Source organism: Sebastes umbrosus, chromosome 8 (assembly GCF_015220745.1).
Source record: "Sebastes umbrosus isolate fSebUmb1 chromosome 8, fSebUmb1.pri, whole genome shotgun sequence".
Lineage (NCBI taxonomy): Eukaryota > Metazoa > Chordata > Actinopteri > Perciformes > Sebastidae > Sebastes > Sebastes umbrosus.
This window is the reverse complement of record NC_051276.1, coordinates 17,859,420-17,874,837: the sequence shown is the minus strand read 5'-3', so window position 1 is coordinate 17,874,837 and position 15,418 is coordinate 17,859,420. Positions and strand designations below refer to the sequence as shown.

Genomic DNA, 15,418 nt, shown 5'->3' with positions numbered 1-15,418 from the left:
ATTTTTGCTTTATACATTTAATCCGTTTAGTTTTGGTTTCACTTTGCAATTATGCGAGCACAGTAAAGAACCATACATGACATACCTACGTCCAGTCGTCATCACCTATGAGAGCTGCGTCTCTCTTTACTTGCAGTTGATTGGTTTGTAGACGGGCTCTCCCATCCTCTCGTATCCTCTCTCTCTCTTCCTCTGAGAAATTAATTGAAAAGTGTCGTTGGATCAAATGTCAAACATTTAGTCTCCTCCTTTCCAGCCCTGTCTCCTAAAAATTATGTTTCCATACAACTAAATTACATTCTCAATTACGTTTGGAGCGAAACTTATTTTGTCATGGATTACGTTTGTCATTGACGTATCACAAATACGTTTGTTATGATAGTCCGCGGAAGGCCGCTGCAAGTGACGTAGTACAACGAGCGACGCACAGAGAAGGCGATGTAGTATATCGAGCGACCGTTAATGAAAGTTACGTGGAATAATAACATTATTGAAAGTTACGTGGTATAATAACGAGTATAACAAGCAAGAAAGTCCACTTCAGGTGGATGGGAGGGATCAAACTAACACCGGACTTTCCACCAGGAGTCATTTTAGTCATTTTAAGCCAAACAATGATGATTTTTTACTAAACCTAACTAAGTAGTTTTGTTACCTAAACCTAAAGTAGTATTGTTGTTGGATTTTTTTATTTTGTTTTGTTTCAAATTACAACATTAACCATGTGTTCAAAACTGTTTAAAACTGTGACCATAATCCAGGAGAAAATATGTTTCCTTCCAAACAATCACAGCTGTGTGTAGTTTCATATATTTCAAATGTTATTGGCAAATTGTACTATTCACCTGCTGTTTACAGCCTTACAGATGAGTTGGAGTTATTTAACATTCCCTCCAGTGTAGAGAGCACTTCATTGAGCGGACTGTACTACAGCCAATTTTAAAATTTTATAAACTAGAATTTTGAAGCACATACCATCCATCACTGCTTTATTGAGCTGTGTGTGTATTCCCATAATAAACTCTTTTTGGCAGTGCTTTCACCATTGCATTGGGAAATACAGCTATAAAGCAAACATGTTATACATTGTAAACCACAATTGGAGAGTCTGTCAGAAAAATTACAATAAGATGTTGTTTTTTTTCATATTGTGCAGCCCTGTTTTTCACATTATCCCTACTTATGTATTTTGTTACTCATGTGTTTTGTTAATTTACTTTAAGAGGCTTAAATGGCATGTAGAAGAGAGATGAGTGGAAAGTGGAGCGCTACCTGGAGTGTGTTGTTTTTTTGTTCCTTCCTAAACCACATGTCAAAGAGCCACCCATTAATGGAGGACTTTACCCTGCACTCCTGCTCCGCTGACAAAAAAGCAAAATGAGGATGGATGGGTTATTTACTTACAGAGAGATAGCGTTTGCCACTCCAGCTGATATAAAGGGATGTGCTACTGCACTTCCTTGTCATTAGTTGGAAGAACATCAACAATGCCTCCCTAATTATTGTCGGTATTGTGTCTGTGAGTCATTTCACAGTTACCCACCCACTCCATAGCGAGATGATTTAATGTTAATAAGCACTGCTATGATGGAACAAACACTTTTAAGGGTGATGTTATGTGGGAGATGGATGCGCAGTGAGCATCTGCTCGGGGCTGGAGAGTGAGCGTGTGTGTGTGGGAAGGGGGTACAAGGAAAGGTGATATCTGTAGTGCTAATGTTGCACATGTACACAGATTGCCATATGTGCCACAGTGCAGCTAACTAAATCCTCATTTGCAGCAAACCACTTTAGACATTGTTTTTTATATTTTCTGTCAGAAAAAGCAAAAATTAGTTTGAATTCTGACCGTGTTTATTGCCAGTTATTTCTGTAACTGTCTTTAAACAAACAAACACTGTTCCAGTCTGCTTTTCCAAATATTCTGTCCATGCAATGTGAGTGCCAGTGAAACTCACTGAGTGTAAATGCTGATTTGCTGAATGGTGTCACTCACATTAATGCCAACTCTTACCTCGAATTACCATTTCGACGAGTCTATAACAATTTATGTCAATCTTATTCAGCAGCTGCCTGGCAAGTTGATTGTGATAACGCTGCTCATTTATGGCTGAAAACACATGGAACCTTTTAAACTGCGACTTGAGTCATGCAGTAATTAAACGCAGTCCTGTGGCAAATTAAACCGGTTTGTTCGCTGCCAAATGCGGGGAAAGAAACGTGAAAACTCCAACAAAAGTTTTACTGCTTGAGATTCATGACAACATGAGACACACTTGACAGACGCAAACAGGATTTGTCAGCCCCAGCGAGTGGTGTCTGGGCTGCCAGCATTAGCGGTGACAGTCGACTGTCACTCTTGATGCTACGCCGCTAAGTGGGAATACGATCCGTTACCCGGATTGTTTTTGACTTTGTCGTGGGCCGACTGGCCACGGAGGTAATAGTGGTGAGCTTTGTGGAGCAATCCTGTCAGATGGAGCTCAATCTGACTGCTGCCCAGCCATCATTGTTGGGGTTTTCAGTTGTTACATCTCAGCTAGTTTGGCAATGTAATCAATACAAAGAAGTGGAGCAGTTAACTATCTTGGACCAATCTTGTCTTTTAGCTCATTATATCTTAAGACAGTCAAACAAGAAATTATTTTACTTTTACTAAAGTCTTCATATGTAAATTCTAGGGGCAACCACTCATATAATACATAACACTATCTGTCAAAAAAAGATAATAAACTAAACATTAAAACAAACCTCTACAACCTTTCCAGCGTACAAAACATCCATCAGGTCAACACCATCAAACGCAACATCATGGAACAGTCGCTGGCTCCCACGACTGTGTAATGGATTGCTATCATAATTGCAATTATTGCAATCATTGCGTTGACCTCTCACCCAGACAAATGTGGATATGCTTCCATCTTTATTATGAAAGCCGGACAGGGTTGTGGGGTTAATGCTAATGCTAAGGAAACAACACTGGAAAAATTGCAGAAAATATTTAATGCAACCTCTTCCCACTCAAAACGATCTAAATGTATTAACCTCATCACCTTGCACCTAATGGACAATTATCTATTAAAATTATACATATTTTTTCTCTTTAATGAAAATGGAGAAATCAAGCACAATTTTAATCTCACATCTGCATATTAAACCTCTACTATACTAACGTTGCTCTTCCCAGTGTTCACACTATCTACTGTATCTCATCACTGCCAGTCATATTGGTGTTTTAGCCAGGACACAAGTATCCTACCAAATCTTTGTACTCCAAACCTTTTGTCACCTCAAGTGATGTTGAGAGAAAAGTAGACATTTCTTTGTCTCTATTCTCTGTCTGCAAAATCACTTACACTGACATTATTTGCTAAGACACTCACAGCTGTCAAGATTTGAAGTAGTGTTTTCGCTTTTTTGGAATCTAAAATGACTACCTTAAAGAGAACACAACCACAGAACAGATGAAACACTTTATTGTGAAACTTTAACACAGAACAATAAAATAGTGTTCTTCTATTTCTGCTTTTGCTGTACCAATTGATTATTTCTTCTACTAGTGTGACCCATGTGATGCAGTGAGGTACATTCTTGTATCAGTTTAAAGGAACAATGTGTAGGATCTGGCGGTATCTAGCGGTGAGGTTGCAGAATACGACTTCTCCCGTGTGCCAAGCGTCTAGGATTGCTACAATGGGTTGACGCAAAAACGCAAATGGCCCTCTCTAGAGCCAGTTGTCGTGAGAATAGCGTGTGCAGAGTGTGTGCGTCCGTGGGAAGTGAGTGGTGAAGCAAGAGAGAGAGAGAGAGCGACGGCAGCGAGTAACGTTATCATTATTGTAAAGTTACATTGTTTGGTTTGTCCGTTCTGAAACATGGCGGTGCAACATGGCAAACTCCAAAGAGAGAGGACCCGCTTCTTATGTAGATATAAACGGCTCATTCTAAGGTAATGAAAACACAATTATTCTTATTTTAAGGTGATTATACACTAAATAAAACATACTTATCAATATTATATTCAATTTCTGCCAATAGATACCCCTAAATGTTACACACTATTCTTTAAAGGGACAGTGTGTAACATTTGGCGGCATCTAGTGGTGTGGTTGCACATTGCAACCAACTGAATACCCCTCCACTGTTCCTTTAAATAATGAACTAATACGATGACTTACTGTACTGCAGGTTGCTGTAGTGCTGAGCGTTTTCTCTCCGTCCCTCTCACTTTCTCTGATTCCATTTCTGGATGTCTGTCAGCTTGTAAAACTGTGATCACATGGTTCATCAGAGGTGTTTGAAATGCATTTCACACTCTTCATTCACTTCAAATCAACCACTTTCCTCTTTGCACCTTATTTATCACATCAACGAACTCTATAAATCGCCCTCATTGGTGACGCATTACGAGAAATCTTGCCATTCACTTGGTCTTAAAACACCATATTAAAGCACACAGGTGACATGTTATTGGATTTTACCAAGGGTATGACTCTTTATTTTCTCATTTTGCTGAAATTCTAGTTATATTTTGTACTAAATTGAAATTGAAAATGTTAGAAACTAGAGCAAATCCGTCCTTAATCACTGGCTATGATCTGTGACCTGCTGATCCGCCTTAATTAAGTGGAGGTGTTTCTGTTAAGCCAGATTCCACTGCTAACTGAATATCTAACCCTTACTATACTAAAGGTTTCTGGTAAAAGTAGCTATATAAAGTAACTTATATAGCAAAATATAACATGGTGGCTGGATTTTAAGGCCAGTCTTGGGTATTGATCACTTGTTTTCTTCCTGAACATACTTCTTGATCTTCACAGTGAGGTGGTTTCTATTGATATAAATTGGATGATTCCTGTGTTGGATGCACAGGAGAAATCTATTGCAGCTCCGTGTCACCTTGTGTCTCAGCAACAACACCACTGAAGAAGAAGTCTTTTTAAAGGGATAGAGCTATGCACCATTTCTTCTTAATTTCAGCTCTTTGAGTTGGCAGCGTTTCCTGCTGTGACAAGCCACTTAACAAATTGTCACTTACTTGTCATAGAAGAACTATGTCTAGAAAACAATGTAGCCTGTGTGGCCTCAACCTCAGCAACAAACCCCTCTACTCCACTCTGTACTATATGAATGAATGTGCTGAGTTATACACATATTCATATATTAATTGACCATTTATAGTTGATAGAATGGGGTTGCACACTATTTCACTATTCACTGTAACTGATAAAAGCAGTCTATGCAGGATTAAATACATCACATGTTTAGGTTTCGATTAATAGGTTTTATAAATGAAGCCCAGAAAAGCCGATTATTAGACGCTGTTGGTCAATATATTTGTTTTTAAATGCAGGCTACTATTGATACATATTGTGTTATTGATTTTATGTAATTTATACTGTGTGATTGGATGTGTGTGTGCATGTAAAACATTTCATTGATGTCCAGATAAGCACAGCGTAGAAACAAAGTGCTGCTAATGATGAATGAACGGAAATATTACATGAACACATTTCCCACAACCCAAACCTGTCATATTCTATATATGTGAACAGACACATTAATATATGTCTTTTGATATATGCATATGTATCCTCCTCCCCATATATGTGTGTGTTGTACTTGTTCGTCCTGTGCACTGGCCCTTCTCTATCTCCACTGAACACCTTGAGGTCACAGCAGCCCTATGCTGGACAGGCTGGCTGGTTCCCATTTAGATTATGGATGGTTATTACTGCCTCCCGGCTGTCAGTCAGATTAAACCAATATGTCCCTCTTCGTGCAACAGAGAGGACCTTCTCCTGGGAAGGAGGAGGTGCCATTTAAATAAGTCATCTCCAGAACCCTCCATGTTTTACAAATGTATTAGTGCAGTCCAGTCTCAAGATGCATCCATGTGTCAGGTATTTGTAGTACAAAATGGAACAATGTGTGAGGTAATATGTCTATCTAGGACTATTACATTGTCTTACACTCTTGGCACATGGGGTTAATAACTACTGTAATAAAAATCACAAGAAAACAAGCACATATGCCTGTGGTATTCCCATGTAGCACATTCAGTCAATGATATAAACTCATTTGTAAGATGAATAATTTAGTTGTTAAATAATGGAGAAAATGATTGTATGTTGTTTTATGTTATGTATGCTCACAGCTCAAATGTGTGGATGGGGTTTGGTTTTCGCCACTTTTTGATGATAGACATTAAACTGAACTGACTCTTTAGTGTTCATATCACAGCACTTTTTTGAGATACAGTATGAAGCAAGCACACCCGAGTGGTAAATCGTGATTGTTTGAAGATTCGCTATAGATCTGTTTATAGCCCTTCTGCTGAGGGAAATGTGCTGCTTTTGCTTTGATGACCACTTTTATGGGAAGGGAAATTGAAAGAGATTTGTTGTGTGTGTGTTTTTTCCCCCCATTTGTCTTTATTATTGAGCGCACAACCAGAATAGTACTGCTTTCCTACTATGTGATGTTTTTTTGTTGTTGTTTTTAGTGGCTTTGCAAGTTGCAACGCAATATTAGAAGTATTTACACCAGATGTGTGTGGCCTCGACAGCAGGGTGAGACAGATAATTAATTATTCAAAGCCAGTCTGTGAAGCCATTTATTGATTCCCTGACTAGCCCCCTCTTTGCATCCTTTCTGGAAGGCATGGTATAATGATATTTCCATGACTAGATACAATAGTAAGAAAAAAAATAAAAAATAAAACTGTGTTGTGCTGCATGGAAACACCTTTTGAATACCCACTTCTAAAAACAACCCATATGGCCGTTGCAAAAACTATACATGCCTGCTCTATGGTTAAGATCAGGATAAGATTAGGCATTGGTTAAGGTTAGGAAACAACACCGTCATGGTCAAGAGAAATCAACATTGATTGCCGGACCAGATGGAGCATGAACCGTGCTGACATATTTCAGAGTCATACACCTTGTTGACCCAACCACCTATCTTGACTTTCTCCTTAAGCCTCGATCATACCTTCCGCAAGGACGGTCACACAGACATGAGCTGACGGGGAATTGTGACGAGGAAACGTTTGAACGTTTCTCCTCGCGGCAAACCAACATTCTCAAAGCTCCTCAATGTTCTCAATTTTTGCCACCCATCCGTATCCGCTTAGTTTGAAAATTTTGGATGTGCATGGACAGGTCGCACGGAACCCCCGCAAAGGATGTGGAACGTATAAATCACGCTTTAAAGGCCTATACACACCCGGGTGTTATGAATAAACGACACAAAAATGCAAAATAATCGCCTGTGAATATTATTTGTATAGGGCTTTTATTGTGAATGGTTTGGACTACGAAGCCTCCATGTTTTTATTGTTGCAACTCAACCCGTTCCGCGCAACATGATTGGTCGATGCCTTTTATTCGCAATGTGAAAGCTTAGTAAATCAACCTTGTTCTGGAAAAAAAAATACGTCGCTTTTTCGCTGCATAATCGCGTTCTTTGTGAAAGTATTCATGACAAAAACAACATTTCAAAAAAATATATTGACATGCAAATTAATCTAAAAAAAAAAACAACGCCACATTGTCACTTTATCTCTGATACTTGGAGAAGACAGTTAATTGTCCTGAAAGTGTACACATGCGTCACATCACACGTATGGGAGATTAAGCCAGTTTTGTCTGCGGTGCGTACCGAGGGTTTTACCCAGTACAGGCGACCAACTGAGCAGTTAACTGACAAGTGTGCTGTTTCTCTATTTCAGTAGAGACAAACACTCTTCTCATCTTCTAATCTATTCATTAAATTGTAAGTACATGTTCTGTTGTCAGACAACAACAGATAAACATTTCCACTGGAAATAACTCGTGATGCAACTCACATGGGGTGTTTTGACTCATTTTAGGGAACAACAACAATTGAAAGCATACATTTTGCCAGCCCAGTGCGTTGCACAAGTAACGCTAAGTATTTTATGCACTCATGATTCACCACATCGGCACATACAACACAAAAGAAACTCCCTTTTATACGCCTCTATCTTCTCAGCATGTGTATTTGTGTGAATAGTTGTCTGCACTCCGAGGCATGTTTTCCTTTTCTTTGTGAGTGTGTAATTGTGTGTGTGCACTATATACATTACACTCTGTGTCTGTGTGGGCTTGCATGTGCATGTCTTGACCCCTACGGTAAGAGAGGAGAGGAAATGGCAGAGAAGAAAACCGCACCAAGTGAAGCGTGGAATGTGCTTGGTTTTAGGATTATATTGGCCCACGTACGTGGGAAAACACAAAGGGGAACATCGACTGCCAGACAGATGAGAGGTTGGGAAAGTGTACTTGGCTTTAGCTCCTTGTGACTTCAGCTTTGTCTCACAGTTAAAGAAGTGTTAAAGGCTGCGGTTCACTCTTTAATTCCGTCTGTTTTTCACAGTGGTGTCTAAATGGAGTCTATTTTCTCTTCAGTTTGCAGCTGTCGAGAAAAGACTCATGGCTGCTGTCTTGAGTTGAAATAATTTGTTCCAGGGGTGTCCTTTGTCAAAACAGTCAGCTCAGCTCCTCTTGCTACACATTTAGTAGATACACTGAATGCAGACCCCCCAGAAATAAGGTACCACATTAAATTAGATTGGCAATATAAAAGTTTTTTAAAACCCTCTGAGAGCACTTTGTGAAGGGATTTTATTTTCACATCCAAAGACACCACGGGGAATGCAGACTGACGGAGCGCACTGATGTTTGGTTTGTGGAGAGGAGAGAAAAATCTACTCCCTGCATGTTCCTCTGTGTTATGATTGGAAATGAGACTTGATTAGTTTTCTAAGATGGATTTGGATGCATTTGCAGCTGCAAGGAATGCTGGCATCCATAACTGTCTCCCTGTCCGCCTCATGATCTATGTGGCCTTAACGCTCTCCATATGCTAATACCTGATTAGTATGCAACGCTGTGGATGAAAACATGTACATGACATTGAATCATACTGTAATTAAGCTATCCCGCTCATTGGTAGGCGGTATCATTAGCTAGTGAGATATAACAGAGCACCAAATCCCAATGCATTCATGTTTGTCCATCCATCCAACCGACCCATCCAAGGGAATCTCTGATCATCCCCAACAATAATGGCACCCCATGCATCTGAAGCCCTTGGTCTTTTGCCTCTGGAGCTGTGTCCAGCTTTCAGGCACATTTTTCGGAGCAATTTTACGAGTGATGATGGAGATGGAGGGTTGTGGTATTGATGCCAGACATGCCAAATCTCAGCCAACGGAGCTGGACTGGGGGCTTAGGGGATGCAGCAAACAAGTATGTATGCCACAGGGGCTAATCCTACATTGGTCCAGAATGATGAACACATATTAGTCAAAGGCCACCAACCAGGATGTAGCATTGTATCTGAATGGGGGATGGGCTGTGACACAGTGCCAGGCTATGCTTCGTGGTGGCAGTGTGTGGAGGAGTTGTCTTGGCAGGATGTTGTGCCCTACAGGTAGCAGGTGTGTCTGGCGTTACACACTACATACTACATGCTCCCTTGGATTACATGTGAAATGTTACTGCACATATGGTACAGTTGTGCACAGTGCAACAAATAATATAGTTGAATCAGCAGTGTTGCGTGCAGCTGAATACTGTGACATAGTTGTGATAAAGCTAATATATTTTCTTCTCTCCTCCCCCTCCTCCCTCTCTTCCTCCTCTGTGTCTCAACAGCAGCAGATGGTGAGGAACCAACTTCAGCAGGTGGGAAATTTTTATGCTTGGTAACGTGATTTCCCTACATTTGTGTGTGTGTGTGTGTGTGTGTGTGTGTGTGTGTGTGTGTGAGGGAGGGAGGGAGCTCTTTCACTTTCTAAATCTTGGCCCTTCCTTCCTTCATTACCATTCACTAATTCCTGTGTCGGCTCACTGATCGTGCCTGGTCAGCAGCCCTCATGATTATATCATTTGGTATTTCAGTTCATAAGTCAGTCCTATTTGAACCTCTTGTAATAGTGCGACTGGTGAGAAATAGCTCGTCTTTTGTCTGGGACAGATTTTTGCGATTTTTTACAGAACCTCACAGTCCATGTCAGTCCAGTGATTGCTTTAGCTTGATTGCTTTTCTGAATAACTGAGCATTTTCCGTAATTTCTGCAGCTGTTTTTGAAAATCACTCCTAGTGTGTTAGGGGGTGTAAGAAAGTATTGATACACATGAGTATCACAATATTATGTTTTGCGATACTGTATCGATTCTCCAAAACACTGTATTGATTTTTAATTAACCTCTTAAAAATCTGACGGACCCGGATGCTATTCTGTCTTTCGGAAGTTGTAGCGGGCTCAGTTTTTAAGTTAGAATGAAGGTACTGACATCATATGAAACTAAAAAAACTCTAAGAAATCCATTGGTACCAACCATGTCATACTAGCTTGTCGAGAAGGAGGTTAAATAACGCTCCAAAACCTGCACTAAATTTTGGCGAAGAAAAACTCAGACTCAAAGGGGTCCCTTGACTTCTGACCTCAAGATATGTGAATGAAAATGGGTTCAATATAGAGCCGATCCGAATGCTTCAACACTTCGAAACTTTGACCGTTGCCATGGTTATCAACCTCCAAATCAGTATTTGAATGCTTCATTTGTATTTGCTTTTTTATATTGTATTTTTATAAGTATGTAATAATAAAGTATAAATCCCCAAATACCCCTTGAAATAAGGAATAATCCCACCATATTACTCATTATTCATATTCAACATTAATTGTTATTAGTCATTTTCAGACGAATACCGCTGTTTGTTGTGTGTAGAGGTGTATGTGTGTGTACAGCATCCAGTGCACTGAAACGTTGGAGATGGAGACGGACAGAAGAACATGTCAGCCTCGAAGCTTCGAATACCTTGGAATATTTCTCATTGAAGCTTCGAAGCCCAAAAAATGGTATTATGGACAGCCCTAGTTCAATATGTGTGCTACCCATGAGACTCCCCTTTACTTTATGCTAATTCCATGCAGTTTTATACATGCAGTACATTGCCTATTCTAAAATTTGAATATTTCTGCATACTTGGGTCCCTGAACTGTCTCAAAATTACATAAATTGGGTATGACTGGAAAGCTAAGACTCTTGTGGATCCAATGAGCCCAATTGTATTCATGTGTGATGATGTTAGTCCCCATAGTAGCCATTCCACATAGTGACTTTTCTTTTTACTCAGATGGTAGTGTGTCTTTATACTATGACAATGATGATATATTTTATATAATATATACATATATCGCCAGCAATTTCCCTATCTCAAAACCTCACTTTATTGTATCTAAAGTAGAATGCATTGCATCCTTAAATGCACGCCATTAGCATCACTGAATATACAGTGTATCTGTTCCCTACGGAGCGCATTGAGTTGTGCTGCTCTTAGTGTTCGTAAAGTAAATAACTGTGAATTATCATACAGAAACTTCTTTTTAAAAACATCTTCCTTAGAGACCATATTTGGTATTCAGAAGTACTGCTTCTCATTATCGAAAGAACTAATGTGACGAGAGTTTTATTACAAAAGCGAGACCACAGAGGACAACAGTAAACAAGAACCTGATTTATCTTCATCAGTGATATAATTAAGATGTCACTTCACATCCCGGGGAAGTACCGCGACTGAATACAAACTTCCTTCTTCCAAGTGCATCCTCAGCATCTAATTGTCTTCGTCTATGTTTCTTTCATCAATATTCATCTCTGCTGGTTTTATTTGAGATCAAATGGGTTAAAACAAGGATGATTTATTTAGATAAGACATAATACCCCACAAATCAAAGCGGTTTGTTGTTGCAATGCTAAGCTTAGCGTAATCTCAGACTCTAATCAGTTAGTCGGGAAATAGAAACGTAAACGCATGTATACACACACTTGCATGCATAATCTGAATATATATTTGCTACTATAGAACAAAAAACTTTTCAATTAAACTAGAAGAGAGTATTGAAAAGTTGAATTTCACGTAAACAAAACTTACTGAAAAATTGAAAAATTAATTAAATTAAAATTAAATTAAAACCTTTTTTACCAAAGTCAGAATGCATAACTTAAATCTAATTGTATGGTGGCATAAATGTCACACAAAAGACAAACTATAGAGCTTAAACTTTCCAAACTCAACATACAGAATTGGAGTTTAATGTAGACACACAGTATGTCAAGATATTGTTTGAATAACTGCAGTGAATCCTGTTGTCAGTCTTTCCAAAGCTGTCTCTTCTATGTACTGTACACGTTTCAGATAACAGAGAAGAATGCAGCAAAACAGCACAAGAAATAATGATCGGATCTGAAAATGACTCGAATTAGGTGCGACTTGTGACCACTGACCTGGAACTGGACTTATAGGAAAATAGGACAGGGCGATGCGGAAGATCAAATTACACATGACAGCTTTGAAGAATTTAGCATATCAGCTGCTATTTCACAGCCTTCATATCTTTAATCTACATATTCACATCCTTTGTCTGCACACACATGAAGAGGACTATTCTTTAGCACATTTGGCCTGTATTTCTTTAGCTCCTGTGTCTGTGTCCATGCTGATGTATTTTAGTAGTCTATAAACATTGGCCCACTATCTACATGGCATCTGAAGCGGCTATTAAAATTGAAAGTTTGAGGTTGAGAGAGAGAGAGAAATTCTGCTTAGCATGCTAAACATGACAGAATATTGGATTTCATTTTATCCTCTGCCCCACTGGAATAATAAAATGAGGAAATTGGCTGCATTTTATCTACATGAGGTTGGATCCTTTCTTTACGTCTAGGAAAGTCTATTCATATCGTACCAAATGGAAAATTCTTGATAATAAAAGTACAAATGATGTGGGTTACTTACTGTACCTTTACCGTTTTTGCTGCAAAACAATCCCACAGAGTAAAAAAGCAATGGCTGAACTGAATGTTACACTGACTAATAGTGAGCATAGAGTCGGCTTACTGTAAGTGCCTCACCTTCTTTGTTGTGTTTTATGGTGTAGTAGGAGACTGTAATTTTATATTACCTAGTGACATTATACACTTTAATTATTTTAATTGATTCTTAAATTTGAGCTTGAATGTTAAAAAGCTTCAGTGGGCAGAATGTTTTTGGCATCATTGGGCAAAAAATCCATAATAACCTTTAAACATATTGTAATTCAAGTGTTCTGAGAGAAAACTAGACTTCTGCACCTCCTCATGGCTCTGTTTTCAGGGTTTAAAAAATATATTCCATGACGGGAGACTTTGGTCAATCAGGTCATTTCAGAGAGAGAGCGCTCCTATTGGTTGTTCAGTCAACAGAGGCAGCTGTCAATCACTCGCTAAATCCGATCACATTGTCAAGCTAGGCAGCGCTGATCAAATATGAATTATTATTCTGTTAGTGTAATGACTATTTCTCACCTCAAATGTTTTCAGAAACATCTTGTAGTGTACTGTTTAGCTGTAAAATTACAAAGTTTGCTCCGGCTGGTGGGCGGTGCTTGGTATTTCCTCAACTTATCTCCACATGGCTGCCGGGTCACTTAAGTTCGCGATTGATTGACAGCTGCTCAGAGATGGCAGACTCCAGCTCGGCTCTGATTGGTTGTTTTCCTCCAGTCTGTGAAATCCTGCAGATGCCATTAGGAGCACTGGAGGACACAGAAGCATGTGATTTCTTTCAGATTACCTGTCTTTACGTTTTTATCATATTTGCTCAAATTCTATCCACTGCAGCTTTAATGTGTTAAATGAGCGTCATTTCATTATTGAGTCTCATCAATCTGCTCAAAATAATCTGCTCATAAAAGTACATTTAATCATATTTTCCCACCCTTTTTATAAACTGTAAGTGATCTTAATGGGCACTTTCATTTTATGTATCAGGAGACTCTAATACTCAAATATCCACATTAAGAGAAATGTTCTTCTTCAACATCCGTCCTCTCTGAACGTCACATGCTCAAAGCTCTTCAGTGGCTCTCAGCACCAGTACATATGTGCGTTAGAAGTAGAAAATTCATTCCTCTACATTGAGTCACTCAATATGACAATTAAAGACAAAGAGGACGATAGAGACAGATAGAGAGGGCTTTAATAGTGTTTCTGTCATCTCTTTGCTAATTCATCTGAGAGCTGTGTCTCTGTGGTGCGCAGGATGCGATTCTTTGAGAGGGCTCCACAAGGGGTCGGCTCCGGCTTTCACGCACCGACCGCAAATTGAACGTTTACAAAGACCCACTGCAGGAGCAGCACAAATCACATCACAACAAATACTGTAAATGCACAAGCCCTGTGGTTTCATCATGCCACTGAGACCTCAAGTAGCATAATTGAGCTTTAAGGTTAAGTGGATAACAAACAGTCTCTTTGCAGAACAGTAGTCCTCCATTGAACAGGTTGGAGCCAGCCTCTGGTCACAGCTAATTTATCTTACCAAATACAATTTGGCTTTGATCACAAACATTATTATCAGGAAAATGACTTTTTCAGACATTGCCAGGCAGGTCACCGCTCTGACATTTTCATGACATTTAGTCTCTGACAAGACAACCTCCATTTCTCTCCATCTTCCAAGAACAATGCTGATCTTCAGTGTGACTTCTCCATTTGGATATTCCAAACCATTTAGTTTCTGCGTGACTCTTGCTTCTTTCAAGTCTCTTGTCTGATATTGTCAAATGCTGATGGGCTGGAATGGCAAGGGCACAGGAGAATAGGAGGCCAAGGACTCACTAAAAGCATGAATGTCCATGCCGGCTCACGCTGAGAGCACTGATGTAGTGTTGGTGGTGCGGTGCCAACTTTCATCAGTCGAGGTGAAGGATGGGTGCAGTGACCATGAGCCCGTGAAACCAGGGAAGCCATCATGGAGAAAGAGGCTGGGTTAAAATAGATTTGACACAATTAGGCCATGTCAGATTTCTCTATGATGTGGCTGGCTGCACATTCAGAGCTGAGGAGCTTCAATGTAAATTTCACTCTCTTGAAGCAGGTAAAATGTGCTTTTTTTTTTATAAAAGGTTAACAAGGTGGCTGATGAACCGGCTTGTTAACTCAGTACTGTGCAAGATGGACGAATTGGAACTGAAATTCAGAGTCGACAATTCAATTTTCTGGGCCGTTTTTCATTGACAGTCAATTAAATTATCTACTGAAGTATTGGGCGTAACTGAAAGAGTGTTGCTCAGTGGAGCTGTCAGCGACCAAGTGGAGTGCAGATGCTTGTTTGTGTTTAGTAAGAGCATTAGAGGCACTTCCTCCGCCACTGCTGTAAATGGTCAGCTGGCCCCACAACCTGACCCACTTCACTGGGATCAGCAGAAATCTTTATCAAGGAACAGACAGTAATGCTTTGTCCGACCTCCTTGTGACCTCCACCAACACGGAGGTAGCAGTAGTAAGACTTCTTTCTATTTCCCTGCATTTTATTGTCAGTGAAAAAGCTGTAATAC

At 39.6% G+C, this 15,418-nt stretch overlaps 1 protein-coding gene across 4 annotated transcripts in view; it reads left to right on the top strand.

Moving 5' to 3' along the window:
• LOC119492795 (EGF-like repeat and discoidin I-like domain-containing protein 3) overlaps positions 1-15,418 on the top strand; it is a 126,127-nt gene that overhangs the window by 23,209 nt on the left and 87,500 nt on the right. For 3 of the 4 annotated variants that reach the window (XM_037777550.1, XM_037777548.1, XM_037777553.1), the window contains exon 2: positions 9,687-9,716. In XM_037777550.1, the coding sequence (XP_037633478.1) occupies positions 9,687-9,716 (30 nt within the window). The remainder of the gene's footprint in view (positions 1-9,686; positions 9,717-15,418) is intronic. The other variant, XM_037777549.1, reaches the window with a different exon arrangement.